Source organism: Dermacentor andersoni, chromosome 4 (assembly GCF_023375885.2).
Source record: "Dermacentor andersoni chromosome 4, qqDerAnde1_hic_scaffold, whole genome shotgun sequence".
Taxonomy (NCBI): Eukaryota; Metazoa; Arthropoda; class Arachnida; order Ixodida; family Ixodidae; genus Dermacentor; species Dermacentor andersoni.
Genome location: NC_092817.1, coordinates 2,358,638 through 2,381,990, shown reverse-complemented (window position 1 = coordinate 2,381,990; position 23,353 = coordinate 2,358,638). Strand labels below are relative to the sequence as shown.

At 51.9% G+C, this 23,353-nt stretch overlaps 2 protein-coding genes across 3 annotated transcripts in view; both read right to left on the bottom strand.

The window, feature by feature from the left end:
* LOC126535883 (fat-like cadherin-related tumor suppressor homolog) overlaps positions 1-23,353 on the bottom strand; it is a 517,574-nt gene that overhangs the window by 315,290 nt on the left and 178,931 nt on the right. For both annotated transcript variants that reach the window (XM_055073317.2, XM_050182731.3), the window contains exons 15-16: positions 9,902-10,105; positions 116-718 (exon numbers count right to left, since the gene is read on the bottom strand). In XM_055073317.2, coding sequence (XP_054929292.1) covers positions 116-718; positions 9,902-10,105 — 807 coding nt within the window. The remainder of the gene's footprint in view (positions 1-115; positions 719-9,901; positions 10,106-23,353) is intronic.
* Positions 17,355-23,007, bottom strand: LOC140217027 (uncharacterized). Its single transcript, XM_072287462.1, has 2 exons — positions 21,299-23,007; positions 17,355-17,364 (listed from the first exon to the last, which is right to left on the bottom strand). Exons 1-2 carry the CDS (start codon positions 23,005-23,007, stop codon positions 17,355-17,357), a joined length of 1,719 nt encoding a protein of 572 aa, XP_072143563.1.

Below are 23,353 nucleotides of genomic sequence, written 5' to 3'. Positions count from 1 at the left end.
AGAACCTCAGATGACGGGAACCACCTCCCTACTTTACGGTACTATAGGCGAATAAACACTTCTCTTCTTTCCCTCCTTCCACTGGCAGTACCAACACTCTACAAACAAGGCTCACCTGTTGATCGGTTGATAGCAAATAGTTGTGCCTCGTTGCCAGCAACGATGGCATACGACAGCTGGTCAGACACATCAGGATCCATGGCAACCAGCCTTGCGATGAACTGACCCCTACGGGACCGCTCGTCAACCAGAGCAGTGTACGCCGGCTGTCCAAAGACAGGTGGGTTGTCATTCATGTCGATCACAGTGACCCAAATACGTGCCGTGCTGCTTAGGGGTGCAGGGTGGCCTGCATCCGATGCCACCACCTGTAGCCAATGCACAGCTTGTGCCTCCCGATCCAGGGGTGCACGCAGTCGCAGCACACCTGCAGCCTCCAGATGAAAGGTGTCATCGGGAGCCAGCCGAAGCTCAACCTTTGGCCCGTCACGGTCACTAGCGTGCACCTCCAACAGTGGGCTGGCCACAGGTGTCGCTTCGGACACACTCACATTGTACCAGGGCTGCTCAAAGAGCGGTGCACAGTCATTGATGTCCTCCACATTTATAGTGACTGGCACCTCCGAGTGAGCACCGCTCACAGAGTCTGTAGCTCGCACCTCCAGCTCATGTCGGGGCTGGCTCTCGTAATCCAGCAGCTCCACAAGGGACAGCACACCTGTGTCAATTATATTTGTGTAAAAGGCATGCAGTAATGAGAAATGTAATCCAGAAGTACATGTTGCTGCGCTAGTCAGTTTATATTGCTGCGCAGACTATAAATATGGTCACTTTGGCGCAAACAAGGAAGGATGGAAGGGAACAAGGGGAGCGCCAACGTTTGACTGTTTATTTTCTATTGTATCATATGCAATATATACATGCAGGCGACTGCACAACATGCAAAACAGCTTCAACTGTGCAACACCCTAATCACAGCCGGCTATCAAAAAAACATTTCTGCATGCAAAAGTAAAACAGCTTCAACTGTGCAACACCCTAATCACAGCCGGCTATCAAAAAAACATTTCTGCATGCAAAAGTAAAACTGATGTGTCACAAATACACGATGAACTGCGCTCTTGCCTAGGTTAAATGCATGCGACGCAATCGACCATGGGCTGTTGGCTGACGAAGTCAGCATGGCCTAGGCAACCGAACGCACGCTCCGAACAATATATATATATATATATATATATATATATATATATATATATATATATATATATATATATATATATTGTGGGGATGCGCGACTCTCACGCGCCCCCTGATATGTTGTTTTCCCCACATAGCTCCCGTCTTCTGTAATCTGGCTTCACGGCGTGGCCTGGGGCCCACAGCGGTCGATGTGGTTGAAGCGCAGTACGCGAGATGGCGCGAGTGTTGCGCTGCTAACGCCACCTAACAGTGGGGTTACTTTGGCGTGTAAAGGAGAATGCTCTTCCTCTTTAATTCGAGGTCGTCAAGCGGCGCGGACGTTCCGCGCGTGCGCCGATCCATGGTCTGCGAGACTGTCTCGTGAGGCCTTGTTCGAACGCGCCACCGTTTGCGTGACCGTACGCACGAACGACCAGGTGTTGGGATCCAGCATCAGGGCGAACATACTCGCTCGCTATCTGGTGGCGGTGAGTCAGATTTCCTAGATTTGTCACGCGCCAATCGGCATGTTTTGGGGATAGCAACTTGGCTAGCAGGCATTGATCTATGAAAGGTGCAATGCCCTTGTGATTGTTTGCACTACTGTGTTGTCGTTCCTTTGTCCCAAGAACACCGATGTGAATCCCACAATATTATATATATATATATATATATATTGTGGGGATGCGCGACTCTCATTCGTCCCCTGACATCTTGTTTTCCTGCATAGCTCCTGCAGTGCGGCGTCGCCGCGTGGCTTGGCGCCCGCGGTTTTCGGAGTGGTACAAGCACAGTGCGAGAGATGGCACGAGTGTTGCGCTGCTGCGGGGTTACTTGGGTGCGGGAAAGGCTCCCTCTTTGGTTCGGGACAGCAAGCGGTGTGAACGTGCCGTGCCGCACGTGCGCCAGTCCATGCTTCTGCAAGACCGTCTCGCGTGGCCGCCTTGGAACGCGCCACCGTTCGCGTGACCGTATGCGCGAACGACCAGGCGTTGGGATCCAGCATGGGGCGAACATATTCGGTCGCTATCCAGTAGCGGTAAGTCGGACTTCTAGATTTGTCGCGCGCTCATCGGCATGTTTTGTGGATAGCAACTCGGCTAGCTGGCATTGATCTATGAAAGGTGCAATAAATGTCCTTGTGATTGTTTGCACTACTGTGTTGTCGTTCCTTTGTCCCAAGAGCACGGAGGAGAACCCCACAATATATATATATATATATATATATATACACAGTGAACTCTCACTTGAGTGAACTTCAAGGGACCGAAGGAAATAGTTCACTTAACTGAAAGTTCACTAAGCTGAATATTCACTAGACCAACCTAAGACATGGCATACAGAGTCAAAAGTTTGAAGTGAAATTCATGGAGCAAAAGAAATGGCATCCATAGTGTTAGAAATGTGTGAAATGGAATTTGTACATATCAACAAGTACAAGGTTCATAACAGTTATAATGCTGCCTTTCTCACTCAGAAAAAAAAATCTGTAATCTTCTTCTGCACTTGTACTTTTAAAGCACAGGAAGTAACAAACTGTCCAAAGAGTCAATGTTCTTGTACACTTCTTCTGGCACAGCTTGCTGTTCAGACACAAAGTATTTCAACTTTCCAATGTACCCTACAACCTCAGCTAGAGTCGTAGGGCTTGAAACTGGCTCGGCAGTTGCCTCTTCTTCGTCGCACTCTTCTTCTCCTTCAGGATGAACACTGGAAACAATCTCCAGATCCATCTGTCCAGCACAGGTAATCAGTGCACTGTCACACTGTGCATAGTCTTCAAACGAAGTATCTGATCGTAACTGATAAGTTACGATCAGATAACTGAGTAACTGATTGTGAAAATAAGCCTTGGTCCTCTGAGCGAGTTCGTTAAACTGAAATATTGACTTCTGAAATTCGTTCAAGTGAAACATTTTTGCATAGAATTTATAAGAAAACTGCCGGGGATTTTTAAAAAGTTCGTTATTCTGAAATATTCGATAAACCGACGTTCGTACAACTGAGAGTTTACTGTATATATATTGTGGGGATGCGCGACCGTCGCGCCTCCCCTGATATCTTGTTTTCCCGCATAGCCCCCGTCTCCGTGCGGCGTCGCCGCGTGGGCCGCGGCGGTCGGAGTGGTACAAGCGCGGTGCGAGAGATGGCGCGAGCGTCGCGCCGCTGCGTGGTTACTTGGGTGCGGGAAAGACAAGGCGCTCGCTCTTTGGCGGTGGTACGGCAAGCAGCTCGGACGTGCCGCGCGTGCGCCAATCCATGCTTCAGACAAGGCGCGGGCTCCTTCCTGGCGGGTCGGGGGACAGCGTGGACTTCCCGCGCGCCGCCGACCCATGCTTCTGCGAGACCGCCTCGCGTGGCCGCCTTGGAACGCGCCACCGTCCGCGTGACCGTACACGCGAATGACCAGGCGTTGGGATCCAGCATGGGGCGAACATATTCGCTCGCCATGCGGTCGCGGTAAGTCAGACTTCTAGATTTGTCGCGCGCCCATTGGCATGTTTTGGGGATAGCAACTCGGCTAGCAGGCATTGATCTATGAAAGGTGCAATAAATGCCCTTGTGATTGTTTGCACTACCGTGTTGTCGTTCCTTTGTCTCAAGAGTACGGAGGAGAACCCCGTATCTCCCACAATATATATATATATATATATTGTGAGCATTTATGCGGACTTCATCTTCATCTGTACAAAGTCATCATCAATCACCGGCTCGTGTTCGTTTTTGCATCGGCGCCATTTTTCCTTTTTGGAATAAAGCGTCGTCTCGACCGTGGTATTTCAAGTGGTGGAGGCGCTTTAAGATCCCTTCGACCTCAATCTACTTGAATATCTCTCCTGGAGCTACGTTCGGGACGCCGCTTACGCCAAGAGGCCGCCATGTCGCAAGACCAGACCGCAGCGTCCACCATCTCGGTTCAAGTGCCAACCACCCCCACTCCGAGCCCTGCCAACAACCGGTATCGCGATCCTGAAATCTTCTCTGGCTTGCCTGGTGAGGACGTTGAAGACTGGCTCGACAACTACGATCGTGTCAGCGAATACAACAACTGGAACGAGACATCGAGGTTAAACAACGTGCCATTTTACGTCTCTCAAGTAGCCATGACATGGTTCCTGAATCATGAGAGAGACTTCCGTGATTGGTCGTCTTTCAGGGAGCAGCTACGGCGGATTTTCGGCACACCCACGGTTCGTTCGGAAGTTGCGAAAAAGAGGCTGTCTGAGCGCGTCCAGCATTATGGCGAGTCGTATACCTCGTACATTGAGGAGATCCTCACGCTTTGCCGCCGTGTCGACAGTGCCATGCCAGAACCTGATCGCGTGCGACACCTTCTTAAGGGTATCGGATCTACTGCCTTCAACGCACTCGCCGCTCAAAACCCTTCGACGGTGTCGGACGTCGTCTCCGTCTGTCAGCGCCTTGACGCCCTGCAATCAATCCGCTTGCAACCGGACTTTTCCGACAACCCCCTGGCAAACAGTATTGAGCACCGGTCTATCTTTCGAGCAATAATTCGTGAGGAATTGCAAGCGCATGGCTCACCCCCTTGCAGCAGCGCTAACGTCCAACCTGCTTCTACTGACCTGCGCGGTATTATTAAGGAAGAATTGGCCTCCCTGCAGAACACCCAGCATACGAACGCCTCTCCTTGCCCACAACCGGCTTCTTACGCCCAGATTGCTGCAATGCCAGCCGCGCCGTCTCCAATCACACCACCTGCGCCTGTTCACGATCACCTGGCACCTTTAGTCACCCGAGCTCCGAACCTGCCTTACTACTCTGCCTGGCGTTCGTCGCGACCTATCTGCTACTACTGCGGCTTTCGAGGACATATCTCCCGGTTTTGCCGACGCCGCCAACAAGACGAACGTCGTGGTTACGCGGCCTTTGAATGCGATGAGCCACCTTCTCGCGTTTACCGCACTTATGACGATAATCCCCCCATTCGCCGATCTCCATCTCCGGCCGACTTCTCCAACACCGCACTCAACACACGTGCCTCGAGACGCCGCTCCCCATCGCCGCTCCCCATCGCCGCTTTGACGTTCTGTTTCGCCACTTCGCCCTGTCTCCCAACTCCATGTCCAGCGACCGGAAAACTAACCAGTGCAGTTTTTGGAGGGAAAACTGCATCGCCGCGAAGTGCTCCAAGTCCTCCTGAATGTCCTTCGAACATGTTATTGGTGTCTGTGGAGGGTGTGCCTTTGTTAGCTCTGATTGACACGGGAGCTACTATATCTGTTATGCGTGCGGACCTGTGCTCTCGTCTGCGGAAAGTGAAGACGCCTTATATTGGATCATCCCTGATTGGGGCTAATGGAGCAATCATTCGACCATCAGCCCAATGTACAGCACGCGTCTTCATTGATGGTATCCGTCATCACATTAAGTTCGCGATTTTATTCCCGTGCGCTCATGAATTAATTTTAGGTTGGGACTTTCTCTCGTCAGTGTCTGCTTTAATCTCTTGCCGTCAACGTGTAGTCCATATGACCGAGACAGTTCCTTGCAGCGGGAGTGCCGATGAGCCACGACTGCGTTTTCTCATTGCTGCCGAATCTGTACTGCCTCCCGGCCACGAGCAAGTCATAAGTCTCTTTTCTACAGACATCACCAATGGCGACGTGTTCATCACTCCTTACGGTCGCTGTCTTGGCCGTGGGATTGTCTTCGCTTCCTGCCTGGTGCGGTTCCAAGAAAGCTATGCGTTAATCATCGCTTTAAACGCGACCACTGAGACAATCCTCCTATCTCAAGGCTCCGCAGTGACCTGTTATGTGGATACTCAACCAGTCTCCCTGCTTCCTCTTGCCGCCTCGCAAGGCCTTCCTCAAGAGGACAAATCTGCTTCATCTGCCCTTGCTTCCGTGATAAGTCCTGACCTTACTGCTGCTCAACATGCAGCGTTGCTAAAATTGCTTACGAAGCAAGAGGCCTCCTTCGATATGGATACTTCGTCACTCGGACAGACATCCGTTGCCTTCCATCGTATCGACACTGATGGCCAGACTATTGTACGCCGTCGTCCCTACCGAGTCTCTTTGGCCGAACGCAAAATCATCGAGGAGAACGTCGCCGATATGCTGAAACGAAACGTCATACGTCCCTCCGCCAGTGCTTGGTCATCACCCGTCGTTTTAGTGCAGAAGGATGGATCGGTACGATTTTGTGTTGACTACCGTGCGCTAAACAAGATCACCCGTAAGGATGTATATCCGATGCCCCGTATCGATGACGCCCTTGATTCGTTGCAAGGCGCGCAATACTTATCCAGCCTTGATCTTCGCTCCGGATATTGGCAAATTCCAATGCACGAAGCGGACAAAGAAAAGACCGCCTTTTCTACTCCGGATGGTCTTTATGAGTTTAATGTAATGCCTTTCGGTCTATGCAATGCTCCCGCCACATTTGAAAGAATGATCGACACTGTTCTTCGCGGCCTCAAGTGGAAAACTTGTCTATGTTACCTCGACGACATCGTCGTGTTTTCCTCGACTTTCACTGACCATCTGCAACGCTTAGATGAAGTGCTCACATGCCTTTCTAATGCCGGACTTCAACTAAACACGAAGAAGTTCCGTTTCGCTAGCACAACGATTAAAGTCCTGGGTCATCTCGTTAGCAAAGACGGCATCCAGCCCGATCCGGATAAAATTGCCGCGATGCTCAATTTTCCACGCCCACTTCGTGCAAAAGAACTGCGCAGCTTCATTGGACTCGCCTCATACTTTCAACGTTTCATTCGGAACTTTGCCAGCATTGCCTCGCCCCTCCACAAGCTCCTTGCTAGTTCCAGTTTCTTCGTTTGGAACGATCAGTGCGAAGCAGCGTTCCAAGAGCTCAAGCGCGCACTAACATCCCCACCTGTTCTTTGTCATTTTGATGACAAGGCGCCCACATTACTGCATACTGACGCCAGCGGTCACGGAACTGGTGCCGTACTGCTGCAGCGCGACCACAAATTTTGCGAAAAGGTTGTTGCATATGCAAGCCGCACTCTCACTTCCGCGGAAAAGAAGTACTCAATAACCGAACAAGAGTGTTTGGCTGTTGTCTGGTCAATTCAGAAATTTCGTCCATATCTCCACGGTCGACATTTCACGGTTGTGACCGACCACCATGCCCTATGTTGGTTGTCGACGATCAAAAACTAGACTGGGCGCCTTGGCCGCTGGATACTCCGATTACAAGCATATGATTTCGATGTCATATATAAGTCCGGACGGAAGCACCAAGATGCCGATGCTCTTTCACGATGCCCATTACCACCATCATCGGAGCACATCACCGTGTCAAATTGGCCGCATGGAGGACGCTCCGTCTATTACACCGATTTCTTCCTTGACTCCATCGAACCGCCCTTCAGTACTTTCCACTCACCAGCGCGCCGATTCCTATTGCCATGGTATCATCAATCGCCTTAGCGGTGTTTCATCTCCACCCAATGCCAGGCTACGGAAACAGCTCAAACTGTTCAAGTTTGAAGACGACGTGCTCTACCGGTACATTTTTCACTCGCAAGGCCATTGATGGGTTCCCGTTCTACCACGCTCTCTTCGCGCTGCAGTTCTGCAGGCCTCACACGATGACCCTACGTCAGGCCACTTGGGTTACCACAAAACACACGAGCGCATACGCAGCCGATTCTATTGGCCAGGCCTTTCCACGAGCATAGCAAGATATGTTGCCTCGTGCACGCTTTGCCAACACCGTAAGCGACCTACTACTGCTCCGGTCGGGACCCTACAACCACTTCCTTGTCCAGCACAACCCTTTTCTGTCGTTGGCATTGACCTTTTCGGGCCTCTCCCACCTACTCCAGACGGCAACAGATGGATCGTCACTGCTGTTGACCATTTGACCCGGTACGCTGAAACAGCCTCAATATGCTGAGGAGCTGCCTCAGAAGTAGCGGCCTTCTTCTTGCAGGCTGTCTACTTACGTCACGGGGCGCCTCACGTTCTTTTGAGCGACCGAGGCAAGGCATTTCTTTCAAGCACTCTTAATCAAGTTCTGCAAGCGTCCAACACCGTGCACAAGACAACGTCTAGCTACCACCCTCAAACCAACGGCCTAACAGAGCGATTTCATCGCACGCTGTGTGACATGCTGTCCATGTATATTCAACCTGATCATCGTAACTGGGATGCGATTCTCCCATTTGTAACATTTGCGTACAACACGTCTGTTCAACGGACTACCGGATACTCTCCGTTTTTCTTAGTATACGGCCGCCACCCAACCTCATCACTCGACGTTTCTTTCTTCTCTGGCCCCGTCAACGCTTCACCATTCATTTGCGACCAGTTTGTGTCTCGTCTTGCCCAATGTCGTCGTCGCGCCCGTATGAACACTGTAGCCAGCCAAGACGATCGCAAACATCGGTACGATGCCTCTCATCGCGTCGTTTCTTACCGCCCTGGTGACGATGTGCTCCTATGGACACCTACACGAACCTTCGTGAGAAGCTCAAGCTTCTCACGAAGGTTTATGTGAGAAGCTTGAGTCGCAATATATTGGCCCCTACAAAGTCGTAGAGCAGACCTCGCCGGTGAACTATCGCGTTACACCTGTTGAGGCCCCAACTGACCGACGCTGCCGCGGAACGGAGATTGTGCACGTTTCTCGCCTGAAGCCCTTTCATCTCCATTCCACTGTCTAATGTGCGGCCAGGCTGGCCGCTTCCGTTCACGGGGGAAATTAGTGTAAGCATTTATGCGGACTTCATCTTCATCTGTACAAAATCATTATCAATCATCGGCTCGTGTTCGTTTTTGCATCGGCACCATTTTTCCTTTTTGGAATAAAGCGTCGTCTCGACCGTGGTATTTCAATACACACACATATATATACATATATATATATATATATAGAGAGAGAGAGAGAGAGCAAGAGAGATGAAAAAGTGGCAGTTGTCAGCGGATTCTCCCCCCCCCCCCCCCTACATAAATTTATGGCTATGCCACTGGTAAAGACGACCAATATTTAAAACAGCCGCCGGCGCTACATTTATTTACAATTATCCAGACTCCATCTGTGGCTGTAGCATTTGCCAACTCTGCCGCCATTATCTCTGCTGGCAAGCTCGACAAGACATCAAGTATGGCCTCAGAGATTACACATTACATGGTAATCCCCAAGGCTATGCCTTGGTCGCAGCATTACGCCTGATATATTTAAATGGCTAAATGGCACCAGCACTGCCCTCGCAGTCAGACTCGGAATGGGTCTGAGTGGCAGTCCGAATGACTCCACAACTGAAGAGCCTGAACCTGCCGCCTGTGACAATGTGCTCAAATGCAGACATCGTTGATGACCTGTTAGGCTGCAGCGTGCCAATTTCTGCTGCCGTTACATTTGAAGACTTTGAAAACGTCAACAGTGCGGTGTCGTTGTGTGCCGAACTGAAAGATGACGAAATACTTGAGCAATAATCATTAAACCTTTCTTGTCTCCCCAGGGCAAAAGAATAGTAACAGTTGCGAAAAACAACTTCATGAATTTTTCACGCGCTGTACGTTGGCGGTGCACACACAAATTTTAAGGGAGGTGTCAGAATATCCGAACAACCGTCCCACCTGGATCCGCAATTGGTCGCGGGTATGATCCTTAGCTGCATTGGCCACATTTCTACAGTGGCAAAAGACTTATACACTGTACAAGGTCAAAATAAATCTGAAGTTTGTAGCCCCAATCAAACCCCACCAACCAGACTAACCTGTGGCACGATCAATGGCAAAGTGGTCACTGGCCAAACTGAAGATAAGTGGATGAGCCCCTTTGGCTTGCACCGTCAGCAGTGCTGTTCCGGGCAACACATCCTCAGCCACAGATGTGGTGTAGAAGTGCTGGCCAAATGTGGGCATGGCTATATCTGTCACCTTCACCGCTACACCAACCCGGCTTTCCAAGGGAGGACTCCCTGCAATTGGGCACAACAGGCATTAAACCACAAAGACTTGTTCCATTTGCAAAGCAATTACAGGTGAACCTCGTTATAACCAAGTGGGCATTGCCCCTAAATTACTTCATTATACATGCTACGAGGTTTACTGACGGTTAGCAGGAATCCCAGTCAGATCGGGTCCAGCAGAGAGAGCAGCCAAGCAGTTCCAGCTAAGCGCCAGCGTGAGCAAAAGCATGGACACTGAACCTTTGGTCTTCGTCTTCCTCACTTCAGGAGCCATACGGCTGCAGTAACGCATGCGCTATCTTCATCACTACATATCCAATATTGGTTATAAAGTACACACTAATACAGTTAGAAAAAATCTGACTGTCGCTGTGTAAGAGAAGCATAAGAAGGACGCTGTGTGTCGGGACGCAGCAAGCGGTCCAGCAAGGGCGGAATTTTCTGTCTTTCACTTCCACATATAAAATCACTTCCGCAAAATTTCACGTGACTAGCAATCGACTCAATGTTAATGGGCAACAGCATCCCTCTGGCTCTGTGCTAAGCATGTTATCCTAGAGAATTGGTCTAGTCGCTGTGCCACTGTTGTCAACGAGATTGGCCATTCGGTGCTGTGTGGACCATTACAGTGAAAACAGCTGTGCGGTGGCATGCCAGTCATGCTGGAGCTAAGCCCCTTAGTTCGAGCCCAGTGAAGCTCCTCCACAACGCCAACCAATGAATCTGCCTTTTGCATGCTCAGACTGCGCATGCGCTGTACCCTACCAACAAACGCCAGAAACATTTTGTATTGCACCAGTGGTTCATAGAGCAGACAATGTGCATATATGGAGAAGCACAGGTAGTATACGGGTAGGCTGCAGCATAGTCGACGCGGACATGAATCAGTGCAGTGCTGACGACGCAGTATTTGCACTGTGGTTCGGTAGAAATTTTGTCTGTTCACGACGATTTTCAGCTAATGTGCGATACGCCACACTATCAGGCAACACAACACCGATGCCAACATTCGGCCAACTAGTTGGCAGACGAGTGTCATCGGGAGACATATATTGTCATACTAGTATGACAACAGTGAGTTGTCGTAGTGCATGCTGATGATGCCAACAAAACCAGTTTGCCAATTGCCATGCAATAGGCCACTTAGTGGGAATGTTGCACCAATAATGCGAATGTTGCAGTAACTGTGCTTGTATATATATTGTGATGCTCTTACGTGCATAGTGGGTTCACGCCTCAACAAACAGTATGCGGGGGCACCGAAGAGTGGTGAACGAAGAAGACGACGTGTGGCTGGCTGGCTGAATCTCGACAGGCGCTCAGCTGATCAAGGCCATCGCATCTAACTCTACCCGGCTTCAAAGTAACGCCTTTTGTGGGCGTAACAGAGTGGTGGAGGTGCGGGATACGACAGAACGTACCACGGAGTCGCAACATATAGAACTTCGCTGGAGCCGTCGTCTTGCTGGTCTCTTGCCAACGACCTTCCCTATGGCTCAGGACAAAGGTGGACAAATGCCAGCTCTAGTTTCACCTTCTCAAAGGTCAGCGCAAGTTGGACCTTTGCAGCACTACATGGAACCATGCTCGTTCGCGGGAAAAGTGGGCGAAGACGTCGACGAGTGGCTGACGCACTACGCAAGGGTGAGCCGCTACAACCGTTGGGATTCTGTCACTCAGCTTGAATATGTCGCACTCTTTCTGAGTGAGACAGCGCTGATGTGGTTTGAAAACCACGAAGACTCCCTAACAACGTGGGAGCGCTTTGTCGAGGAAATTAAGAAGTGTTTTGGCGACACCCATGCCAAACAGAAACGCGCCGAGGGAACACTTGCTCAAAGAGCTTAAGCTCCGGGAGAAACATGCACTATATACATAGAGGAAATCCTCAAGCTGTGCAAAATCGTAAATTCGCAGATGTCCGAGGAAGACCGAGTCAAACATCTCCTCAAAGGAATTGCAGAAGATGTATACAATTTCCTCGTAAGCCGGGAACACACTGATTCGGTCTCAGATGTCGTGCGTCATTGCCGTACGTTTGAGATGTTGAAAACACGTCGCATTGTGCCAAATTTGGACGCCTGGCGAATGTGACAACCGTTGCCAGCGTCGATGAGAGCCCGTCCGCCGATCTTTCGTCTACTATACGGCAGATCTTGCGTGAAGAACTGCTGCGGCACCAGGAACTTGCGCGCGACGTCATACGACAACCTGATGCTTATTACCCGCAACACATGGTGCCTGCCGCACCCTGCGCTTCCTGGCAACCGGCGGTATGTGTCACAGACATCAACCACAGAGGTGCTCCATGGCCACGTGAGGACACATTTACGCCCGAACACCGACCTGCAGAACGCCCTCGCCCCAACAGGTTTGCACGCAGACCGACCGTTCCTCCTGTGCAGCAGGCTCAGCCGCTTCGCTCTGCTACACGACCCCCCACGGCTGACTGCTTCGAAGGGCAGTTCATCGATCGTCGTTTACCTGTGTGTAATAGCTGTGGCGACTTGGGTCACATTGCCAGGTACTGCAATCGCCGCCAACCACCGAGGTTCGACCGATCGACGATGTCTAGGCGGTACCACGCTCCTCTGGGCGAAACATATTCGCCCTCGCACACATACTTAGGAAGCTTGCCTCACCAGCACCCGGAGCCACTGCAGAACCGTTTTCCAGCATCCGATCGCAGCTTGACACAACCACCCGCTCCTCGTGTAAGCCGATCGCCCTCTCCGCAGCGTCGATACCCGTCACCACCTCCGGAAAACTAGCCAGCGCGGCCGTTGGAGGTGAGGTCGCTGGACAATCTTCGATGTCGACAGAGATACCTCCAACCATTTGTATGTTTAAGAATAAGGTGTTTGTATTAATTGACGGGGTTTCATCCATGGCCTTAGTGGACACGGGAGCAACCGTTTCAGTGATGAGTCTTGCGTTCAAAAGCCTCCTAGGACGAAAGGTGATGTTTCGCTGGGACCGTGGCGATACGTTTCGCGGAGCGAGTGGGGAGTTGTTGTATCCTGTGGGCGTGTGTAATGTAGACGTTACCTTGGGTGGTCAAATATTTAACGCGGAGTTCGCTGTTCTACCTCATTCTACGCATGACGTAATCCTGGGCCTTGATTTTTTTAAGCTGTGTGGTGCCACCGTCGACCGCAAAACGGGTGAAATCAGTGTAGGTACGAGCTTTTCTGCTGCGTTTATGGAAGGCCCACCGTATCGTGAAAGTGTGCTTTGTGTATCCCGGGATACAGTTGTGCCTCCGTTATCCGCAACGTGTGTTTCAGTCGCCTGTTTCCCCACCACCGATGCAACGTTTGACGCTACCGTGGAGCCCGTTCATCTGAGTTGCATCAAGAGGAATGTACTGATACCGTATTGCACGCTGTCAGTTGTTCAGGGACGCACCAACTTATGGGCCGTAAACTGTTCGAGTGAACCTGCAATACTAACACAGGGTCTGAAACTTGCCACCTACCATGAAGATCAAGTGTTATCGCTCGCCATTCTTACAGAGGCCCTTGATTCTGCGGATGAGCGCCATTTCGTTAATGTCTGCCCTGCGGCGCACTCCTCATTTCTGACTATGGTAAACAAGTCACTCAGCACTAAGCAGCGTCACGAAGTGGCGAATATTCTGCTAAAACATGCCCGACTGTTTGACTTCTTCCAACAAGAGAGACCACCATTGTTTCCCCTTTCTCGTATACACCATCGCATAGATACGGGATCTGCCCAACCGTTGCGACAGAAACCATACAGAGTCTCACCATCGGAACGCAAGGTGATCAGCGACCAAGTCCGCGAAATGCTAAATAAGAATGTAATCCAAGAATCCTGTAGTCCGTGGGCAGCGCCAGTGATTCTGGTTAGAAAGAAAGATGGTACATGGCGATTTTGTGTTGACTACCGCCGCCTCAACACCATCACTAAAGAGGACGTATATCCTCTTCCGCGTATTGATGATGCTATCGACTGGCTCTCATCAGCGTCTTACTTTTCGTCTGTTGACTTGAGGTCGGGGTACTGGCAGATTCCTATGCACAAGGCAGACAAGGAGAAAACGGCATTTGTAACACCAGATGGACTTTTTGAATTTAATGTGATGCCGTTCGGGCTCTGTAATGCACCTGCAACTTTCGAGCGCTTCATGGACAACATCCTGCACGGTTTGAAGTGGGAAGTATGCATGTGCTATCTAGATGACGTAGTGATTTTCGGGCGCACGTTTAGTGAGCACAACGCACGTCTCGATCTTGTGCTAGACTGCTTGGACAAAGCGGGTTTGGTGCTCAACTCGAAGAAGTGTCATTTTGGAGAGCGCCAAACACTCGTTCTGGGACACCTAGTGGATAAGGACGGTATACGACCTGATCCAGCGAAGACTGCTACGGTGGAAGCCTTCAAGCAACCTCGCCATGTAAAAGAGCTACGCAGTTTCCTAGGGCTTTGCTCGTACTTCTGCCGGTTTATTCGTGGATTTGCCAACATCGCGTATCCGCTGACATGCCTCCTCCAGAAGGGCGTTCCCTTTGAATGGACTCCTGAATGTGAAGCTAGTTTTCGTGAGCTGAAGTCTCGTCTGACGCCTCATCCCATTCTCCAAGATTTCGACCATGCGGCTCCCACAGAAGTTCATACGGACGCTAGCGGTATTGGCATCGGCGCTGTCCTTATTCAACGCGTCGACACCAAAAAACACGGCGTCGCCTATGCGATTCGTTCTTTAAGTAAGTCCGAGCGTAACTGCACCGTTACTGAGCAAGAATGTCTTGCAGTTATTTTCGCAGTACAGCGCTTCCGGTCGTACCTGTACGGGCGCCCCTTCACTGTGGTGACAGACCATCATTCTCTCTGCTGGCTGGTTAATCTCCGTGATCCGTCGGGCCGGCTTATGCGTTGGAGACTCCGTTTACAGGAATATAACTTTACCGTTTCTTATAAAAGCGGCCGCCGACACGCCGACGCTGACTGCCTCTCGCGCATGCCGCTTCCAACGACGGACTGCGATGCGGACAACTTCGACTGCTATATCGCATCACTGGAGCCGGGATTTCCTGATATAAATACCTTCAAGGTTGAGCAACAAAAATATAGAACTTTAGAACCACTGCTCATTACTGCAAGGCAATCAGCACCATCCACTTGTTTCTGCGTTCGTGATGGGTTCTTTACAAAAAGAACTATTCTACTACAGGCTCACGATATCTTCTGGTGGTCCCGGAGAGTCTCCGTGTCTCCGTCTCGCGCTATGCATGACGATCCAACATCTGGTCATTTGGGTTCTGCGCAAACTCTCTACCGCCTTCAAGAAAGGTTCTACTGGCCTAAAATGCGCCAGACGACCGCCCAGTATGTGTCCAGCTGCAGCGAGTGTCAACGTTACAAGCGTCCGACGAGTGCTCCTCCTGGTCAACTCCATCCAGTGCCACCCCCCAGCACTCCCTTTGAGCAAGTTGGCATCGACCTCCTCGGTCCTTTCCCGCGTTCATCCGATGGGAATCGCTGGATTATCATGTGTGCTGATCACTTGACACGCTACTGTGAGACAGCTGCAATACCATCGGCTACTGCAACCGAAGTGTGTATTTTTCTGCTGCGTTTTGTCATTCTCCGACATGGACCTCCCAGAGTCACCATCAGCGATCGTGGGCGGCAGTTCACTGCAGACGTGGTCGAAGAGATGCTTCGTCTATGTGCTTCAAGGTTTTGACATTCCACCCCGTATCATCCCCAAACAAATGGCCTTACGGAACGCACGAACAGAACTCTTACTAACATGCTGTCCATGCATGTCGCGTCAGATCATAAGAACTGGGACAGCGTGCTACCTTTCATTACGTACGCATTTAACACCTCAAAGCATGAAGTTACGGGCTACAGTCCCTTCTTTCTTCCTTACGCTCGTCCGCCTCGTTATACTCTAGACACTATCTTCCCGTTTTCCAGCCACGATAATCTTTGTATATCAGAGACAGTCTGTCTTGCTGAAGAAGCCCGACGACTTGCTTCTTTACGCACTCTTGTTTCACAAGACCGCTCGAAGGCACGCTGCGACCGCCGACGCCGACACGTGTTATATGACCCTGGTGATTTAGTGTTGCTCTGGAAACCAACCAGGAAACGTGGATTATGTGAAAAACTGCTGGCCCACTATGTTGGACCCTATGTTATTACGGAGCGTATCAGCGAATTAACCTACCGCATAGCACGTCTCACTTCAAATGGCCGACGGTCAGCAAAGACTGAACTTTCGCATGTCGCCCGTTTAAAGCCCTTTATTTCTCGACAGCCTGTTTGACTTGCCCGGCGGGCTTCGTCTGCGCGGAGGGAAATGTGACGCTCTTACGTGCATAGTGGGTTCACGCCTCAACAAACAGTATGCGGGGGCACCGAAGAGTGGTGAACGAAGGAGATGACGTGTGGCTGGCTGGCTGAATCTCGACAGACGCTCAGCTGATCAAGGCCATCGCATCTAACTCTACCCGGCTTCAAGGTAACGCCTTTTGTGGGCGTAACAATATTTAATGCTGCTCAAAGTGAGTCAAAACATACTTCCCAAGTTGAAATGCATGTTTTCCCGCCCTTGCCAGCCGTCCACATCGCGTTTGAGTCAGTATTGATCTCATTCAGCGCAGCTTTATTGGTATAGCACAGCCAACGAGTTCACCCACTCCCAGTGAACCTGAACTACACGTTAAGCAAATAGGATGGAGAAAACTGCTTTCATAGTTCAGTTCTGGCCGTACTGATTTGAAGTGAGTCACTCTTAGCATCCTTCCATAACAGTATGATGTGCACACAATAAGCAGGAAGGAGCGACACAATGTGGTGCCAACAATGGTACGTCACCGTCTTTGATCGAAGGCTGCCAGTCACACTTGCCGGCACTTTCATGAACGAAATGCAACTAGGTAGAGTGGAAGATCTGTGCATATTGTTACACTGACAAATTTCTTAGTTACCGAGAAGCACAGCTTGCATCTTATGTCAAACAGGCAACAAACGACAGCCCTGCAATATTGCAGCATAAACAATAACCTTCGCAGTTGCCACACGAGTAAGTACAGCAGGCATCGGCGTTATCGCTTAAAAGCTACACACTTTCTACATGAGAAATTATGTGCACAGAATTAGCTCTAACAATACACTATAGAACACAGAAACTATATGCCTGATGAGCTCGAAAAGTGAGAACCAGCTATCAAATTAGTAGTAGCCACCTTCCCCATACTATACCATGTACCCTAGCTAACGTTCACCAAGCTCTTTAACAGAAAAATAAAAGAAAAAGATTAACAAAGCCACGGTGCAAGGTACAATTATCAGAGCTGCGGTGTTCTGTCGTAACAGTCTGACGACCGAACACTACATGTTCTAAAATTGTACCTTGCACCGTGTTTTTTTTTAATCTTTTTTTTTTTCGTTAAAGAGCTTGGTGAATGTTCGCTGGATTGGATTGGATTGGATTGGAGAAACATTATTTATGCCTGCAGTTGGGCGCTCGCGCGCCCCGACGAGGGCCTACGTCATCCTCGAAGTTGCCGTTACTCGGCGCGGGTCTCCGCTCGCCGTTGCCGGCTTGCTGGGTCCGTGCCTTTCGAGCGCCTCGAGGACCTGCTGGACGGCCCAGAGCTGATCGTCTCGGTCGTAGCTCATTGCGGCTGCCTCGAGCCGCGGTGGGAGTGTTCTTGATTTAGCGTCTTCTGGATATTTCATGCAGTCCCACAAGATGTGCGTGTAGTCTGCGGTCTCCCTCCGGCAGACTCTGCACATATCTGTCGGATATGTCTCGGGGTACATGCGATTCATCAGTTTCGGGCTCGGTAGCGATCCGGTCTGGAGCTGTCTCAGCACTACCGCCTCTGCTCGACTCAATCTCGGGTGCGGGGGTGGAAGAGTCCTGCGAGCCAAGCGGTAGGCCTTCGCGATTTCATTGTAATCCGTCATGCGGTCCTTAGTTCCGAACCACGTCGGACGGTCTGTCGCCGGGGCGCGGTTGGTTAGCGCGCGCGCCGCGGCGTGTGCCGTCTCATTATGGTTCTCATTGCGTTCCGACGCGTCGCCCGCGTGCGCCGGGAACCACTTGAGTCGTACTTTTCTTTCGTCTAGTTTTACCGCTCGCAGTACGCGCTCAGCCTCCCTGCAGATTTGCCCTTTGGCGAAGTTTCGCACCGCCTGTCTTGAGTCACTCAGCACCGTGTGGCAGTCTGCGTCGGCGATGGCCAGGGCGATGGCCACCTCCTCCGCTTGTTCCGCTTCGGTGCTTCTCACGCTCGCTGCCGTCCTTGTGGCGCCGGTTGACGCCTCTATGACGACCGCTGCGAAGGCGTTCCGTTGGTATTCGGCCGCGTCCACGTATCGCGCATGTTCGTCGTTGGCATGCTGGTCGATGAGAGCCTTGGCCCTCGCCGCTCTTCTTCCCTTGTTGAACTCGGGATTCATGTTCTTCGGTATGGGGTCGATTCTGGTCTGGCGTCGGACCTCTTCGGGGACGGGGAGCTTCATCTCCACCTCGTTCGAGCGTCTTATTCCCAGATCGTCCAGTATCTTCCTCCCGGCTTTGGTCATGGACAGCCGCTCCAGTTGAGAGGTCCGTTGCGCTTCGGCTATTTCTTCGAGCGTATTGTGTAGCCCGAGTTGTAACAAGCGGGTCGTGCTTGTAGACTCGAACAGGCCCAGCGCCGTCTTGTACGCTCTTCTGATGAGCACGTTGATCTTGTTTCGTTCGTGTTGCAGCCATCTGTGGTAGGCTGCAACGTACGCGACGTGGCTGATGACGAAAGATTGGACGAGCCTAATTAGGCTCTCCTCTCTCATGCCAGCCTTTCGGGAAGTGACTCGCTTGAGGAGTCGAATCGCGTTGGCTGCTTTTGCCTTGAGACGGGTGATGGTTTCGCCGTTCCTTCCGTGCTTTTCGATGACCATGCCTAAGATCCTAATTTTGCCGACCTCGGGGATCACGTTGCCGGATTTGGTCACTATTCTGATTTTTTCGCTTTCGCGTTGTCTGGACTTGCCTCTGCTGTATTTGGTAGGTGGGAGTATGAGAAGCTCCGATTTGCTCGGCGAACATCTCAGTCCGGTGCCTTCCAGCTGGTCTTCTATTGCGTCGACGGCGGCTTGCAGCGCGCCCTCGATGTGGGCGTCGCTGCCACCGGTCACCCATATCGTGATATCGTCCGCGTAGATGGTGTGCCTGACGTCTTCGATGCGCCCGAGCTTTTCGGCCACTCCGATCATTACCAGGTTGAACAGCATCGGCGAAATGACCGATCCCTGCGGTGTTCCGGTGCTCCCGAGCTTCTTCTCTTGCGTCTGTAGGTCGCCTGCTCGTAGCTCGACGGTCCTGTCCGTGAGGAAGTCCTTGATGTAGTTGTAGGATCTTTCCCCCATGTTGAGCTTGGAGACTTGGGACAGAATCGCCGAGTGTTTCACCTTATCGAAGGCGCTCTGCAGGTCGATCCCTAGGATGGCTTTGTTGTCGCGGGCGCTGCCACCATCATCGATGATTTGGTGTTTGAGCTGCAGCATCGCGTCCTGCGTGCTGAGATGCTGTCTGAAGCCGATCAAAGTGGCCGGGTACAGCCCTTCTCGTTCCAGGTAGTCTTGCCACCTGTTGAGCAGGACGTGCTCCAGCACCTTGCCCACGCAGGACGTGAGCGAGATGGGCCGGAGGTTATCCGTGTCCGGCGGCTTCCCCGGCTTGGGGATCAGGATGGTCTTGGCTGTCTTCCACAGCTTTGGCAGCGCGCCCGCTCTCCAGCACTTGTTGTAGTATTTTGCGAGCTTTTCAATCGAGCCGTCATCGAGGTTCTTGAGCGCCTTGTTCGTGACGAGGTCCGGGCCGGCTGCCGACCGGCTGTTGAGGTCGTGCAGGGCCGCGCGTACCTCCTCGACGTCGATGTCATGATCGAGCTTCGCGTTAGGCAGGCCGCTGTACGGCGCGTGTTGTTCGGTAGGTGTAGTCGGCAGGTATTTGTCGTTAATGCGCCTGGTGACTTCATCGACGCCGTGTGCTGAGACCGCCCGGTGTATGAGCCTGGCGAGTCTGTCCCTTTGGTGCGACTTGGTCTTCGTTTCGTCGAGCAGGTGCCGCAGTAGGTTCCACGTCTTCCCGCTATGCATCTGCCCGTCTGCCGCGTTGCAGATCTCGTTCCACTGTTGCATGCAGAGAGCGCGGCAGTGATCCTCGATCGCTCGGTTCAGGTCCGCCACCTTCTTTCGCAGTCTGCGGTTAAGCCGTTGTTTCTTCCAGCGATTGAGTATCGACTGTTTGGCCTCGATGAGATGCGCAAGCCGGCTGTCTACTTTGTCGATCTCCGCGCCCGTTTCAATCTCTTTGGTCGCGTCGCGTACGCTCATGGTGATTTCGGCCGTCCACGAGTCGATGTCTTCGATCTCGTCGTCACCGTCACTCTTCTGGCTTCTGGCGTCTCGAAAGGCATCCCAGTCTATCCATCTGTGAGTTTTGACGCTGGTGTCGTTGTGTTCCGGTATGCCGATTTCCACGATGGTGTGGTCGCTGCCTAGGTCGATCCCCGTGTTTCTCCAGGTGATCGCGCCCCGGATGTCGTTCTTGACGAACGTGAGGTCCGGAGTGGTGTCCCGGGACACGGAGTTACCAATTCTCGTCGGATGTGTCGGGTCCGTGATGAGGGTGAAGTCGAGTTCCGTGGCGTCTTGGTACAGGTCGCGGCCCTTTGCTGTGTACTTGTTGTAGCCCCAGGCAGGGTTCATCGCGTTGAAGTCTCCGCACGCGATCAGCGTGTTGCGGCCCGCTGCGGTGCTGGCTCTGTGCAGTAATGTCCTGAATCTATGTTTTCTCTGAGATGGGTTGCTGTAGACGTTGAGCAGAAATATGCTTCCTTTCCTCTTCTTGCCCGGGATGATTTCGGTGAGTGTGTGCTCGATCTTGTTATTGCTTTGCAAGTCATGTTCGACGAACGTGAGTCCCTTCCTGACCAGGGTGCACAGGCCTCTGCCGTCGGGTGGTCCCTTGTGCACTCTGTAGCCGGGGAGGGACGGTGCGTCGCTTAGAGTTTCTTGTAGTAGTATAACGTCTGGCTTGCGCGCGGCATGTACGATGTGCTGTTGGATGACTGCCTTCTTCCTTCCGAAGCCGCGACAGTTCCACTGCCACGCGGTTACACCTGCTGTTGCTGGTGTTGCGTTGGCGGCCATGATTGCGTTGGCGTGTACGGGGCTCCCTGGCTGGGTGGATGATGCGCGAAGAGGGGCGCAAACGTCGGGTGGCCTACCATCGGCTGTAGGGTCCTTTCGATGTAGGCGAATCTGTTCGTGTTATCGGCTTGGTAGGTCTCCATTGTTTGTTTCAGTGCTGTCACTGCTGCGATGTTTGTCGTGATTAGCTGTTCGAGTTTACTGAATGTCGCTTCGAATTTCGCTTCGAGGTTGTCGATGCGATCGTTTTCTGTTTGCGTGCGCGTGGCCTCGATGGCTCGCTTCTTCGGTGCCGGTTCCTCTATGGCTTTCTCCGGGATGTTCGTTGTCGTTTCCTCGGCCTTGCTTGTGCTTGGCGTGGGTCTCTGTAGAGGCTCGTCGTTGCCGAGCAGCAACTGACGAATCTCGGCGATCTCCTTCGTGAGGTTGTTGATGGTCGCTCGCAATGCCGCGTTTTCTTGTCTTAGGAGCTCATTTGCCTCCCGGACCTTATTAATATCTTCTTTCTTCGTGGTTTCGGTGATTTTCTGCGCGTTCCTTATGTTGTTTCCTTTCGCTGCATCGACCCAGCTCACTCGCTCACGTGATGGTGACGTTTTCCTGCTGAGGCTTCTCTTGCAACAACTGCTGTCTCTGGATTTGGGCTCGCGGTTTTCCGATGGGGTCCTCGACTTTCGCGCAGCTGGCGGCTTGTCGAGTGGCGGGAAATCGCTCTCCGACAGCAGCTGGCGTTCGGCCTGTCGGCGCTCCCATTGTCGCTTGCGCACTACGTAGGGGACCTTGTATTTCGCCTTGCACGTTCGGTCTCCGGTCGGGTGTTCGCCTCCGCACAACTGACATTTTGGGGTACAGCGATGGTCTTCTGTAGGGTTCGTGAGTCCGCAGGCCAGGCACGTCTTGATTGTGGGGGTCGGGCAAACGTCCTTGCGGTGTCCCACTCGGCCGCACTGCTGGCAGACGTCGATCTGTTTCTTGTAGAGGCGGCACGGTATTAGGGTGACTCCGTATCGGACAAAGTTCGGTACCTTGGGCCCCTGGAACACCACAATCGCAGTGGTCGTGCTTCCAATCCTTTTTGAGGCCACTGCTAGCGGGTTCCTCTCGTTGACGATCTTTCTATCTAGCTCTTCGGCGCTCGCGTCGATGGGGATGCCTCTGATGACGCCCTTCACGGTGTCGTGAGGTGCCGTGCGATATGCGCTGACCTCGTAGGGTTTGCCTTGAATCGATATCTCCTGGATTTTAGCGTACCTTGCCGCGTTGTCTTCGTTCGGTGTACTTACGACCATGATGTTCTGTTGTGTGTTGGGGCAGATGGTGTCCGCGGCGCTTTCCTCGCTTGTGATCTTGGCCGCAGTGAGTATGGCCGCAGCGACGGTGGTGGTGCCGGTCTTGACGATGTCCAGTCCCCCTCTGGGTCTGACAACTATCTTGGTTTCTTCTAGTGGCATGGCTGGCATGCGTGCTGCCTTGATGGCCGAGGCTCTGGCGTTCTTGTAGAATTTTGACCTCGTGCTTGTTTGACTCCCAGCGGGTCCGTCGGGCTTGCCGCTGGCGGGGGTCCGCTGGCGCAGCCTCGACATGCGTTCCCCCGCGAGCGTCCATCCGGCGTCGCTGTGGTATTCCTCGGGTGAGATCTCTGTTCCCTGAACTTGAACGCACACCCTAGAATACAACCAACTATAGTCGCCTTTTTCAAAATGCCTGGGACGCTCATATCTGCTCATTTCACTGTGATATAATGCTTCTCATACGCACAAAACTGCATCTTTTGTCACATTTCCTAATTATTTAATGTCAGCGGTGCGCGGTTTCCACTACACTTGAAGCGAACAGCTAACAATGGCCTGGTTGCGTGCCAAGGTAAACGAATGCACCCTTCTAGTGTTATATAAACACCCTCCGCACACAATCAACCTTTAAATCTATGTCACTATGATAAAAACTGAACTAGAAAAGCAGTTTTCATCATCTTGCTGGCGAACGTTCAGTGCAGGTCTAACAGTGGCAAATCTATTGCTATGGCTAACCTCCGCTGAGCGGAATTGACCCTCGCTCAAACTTAATGAGGGC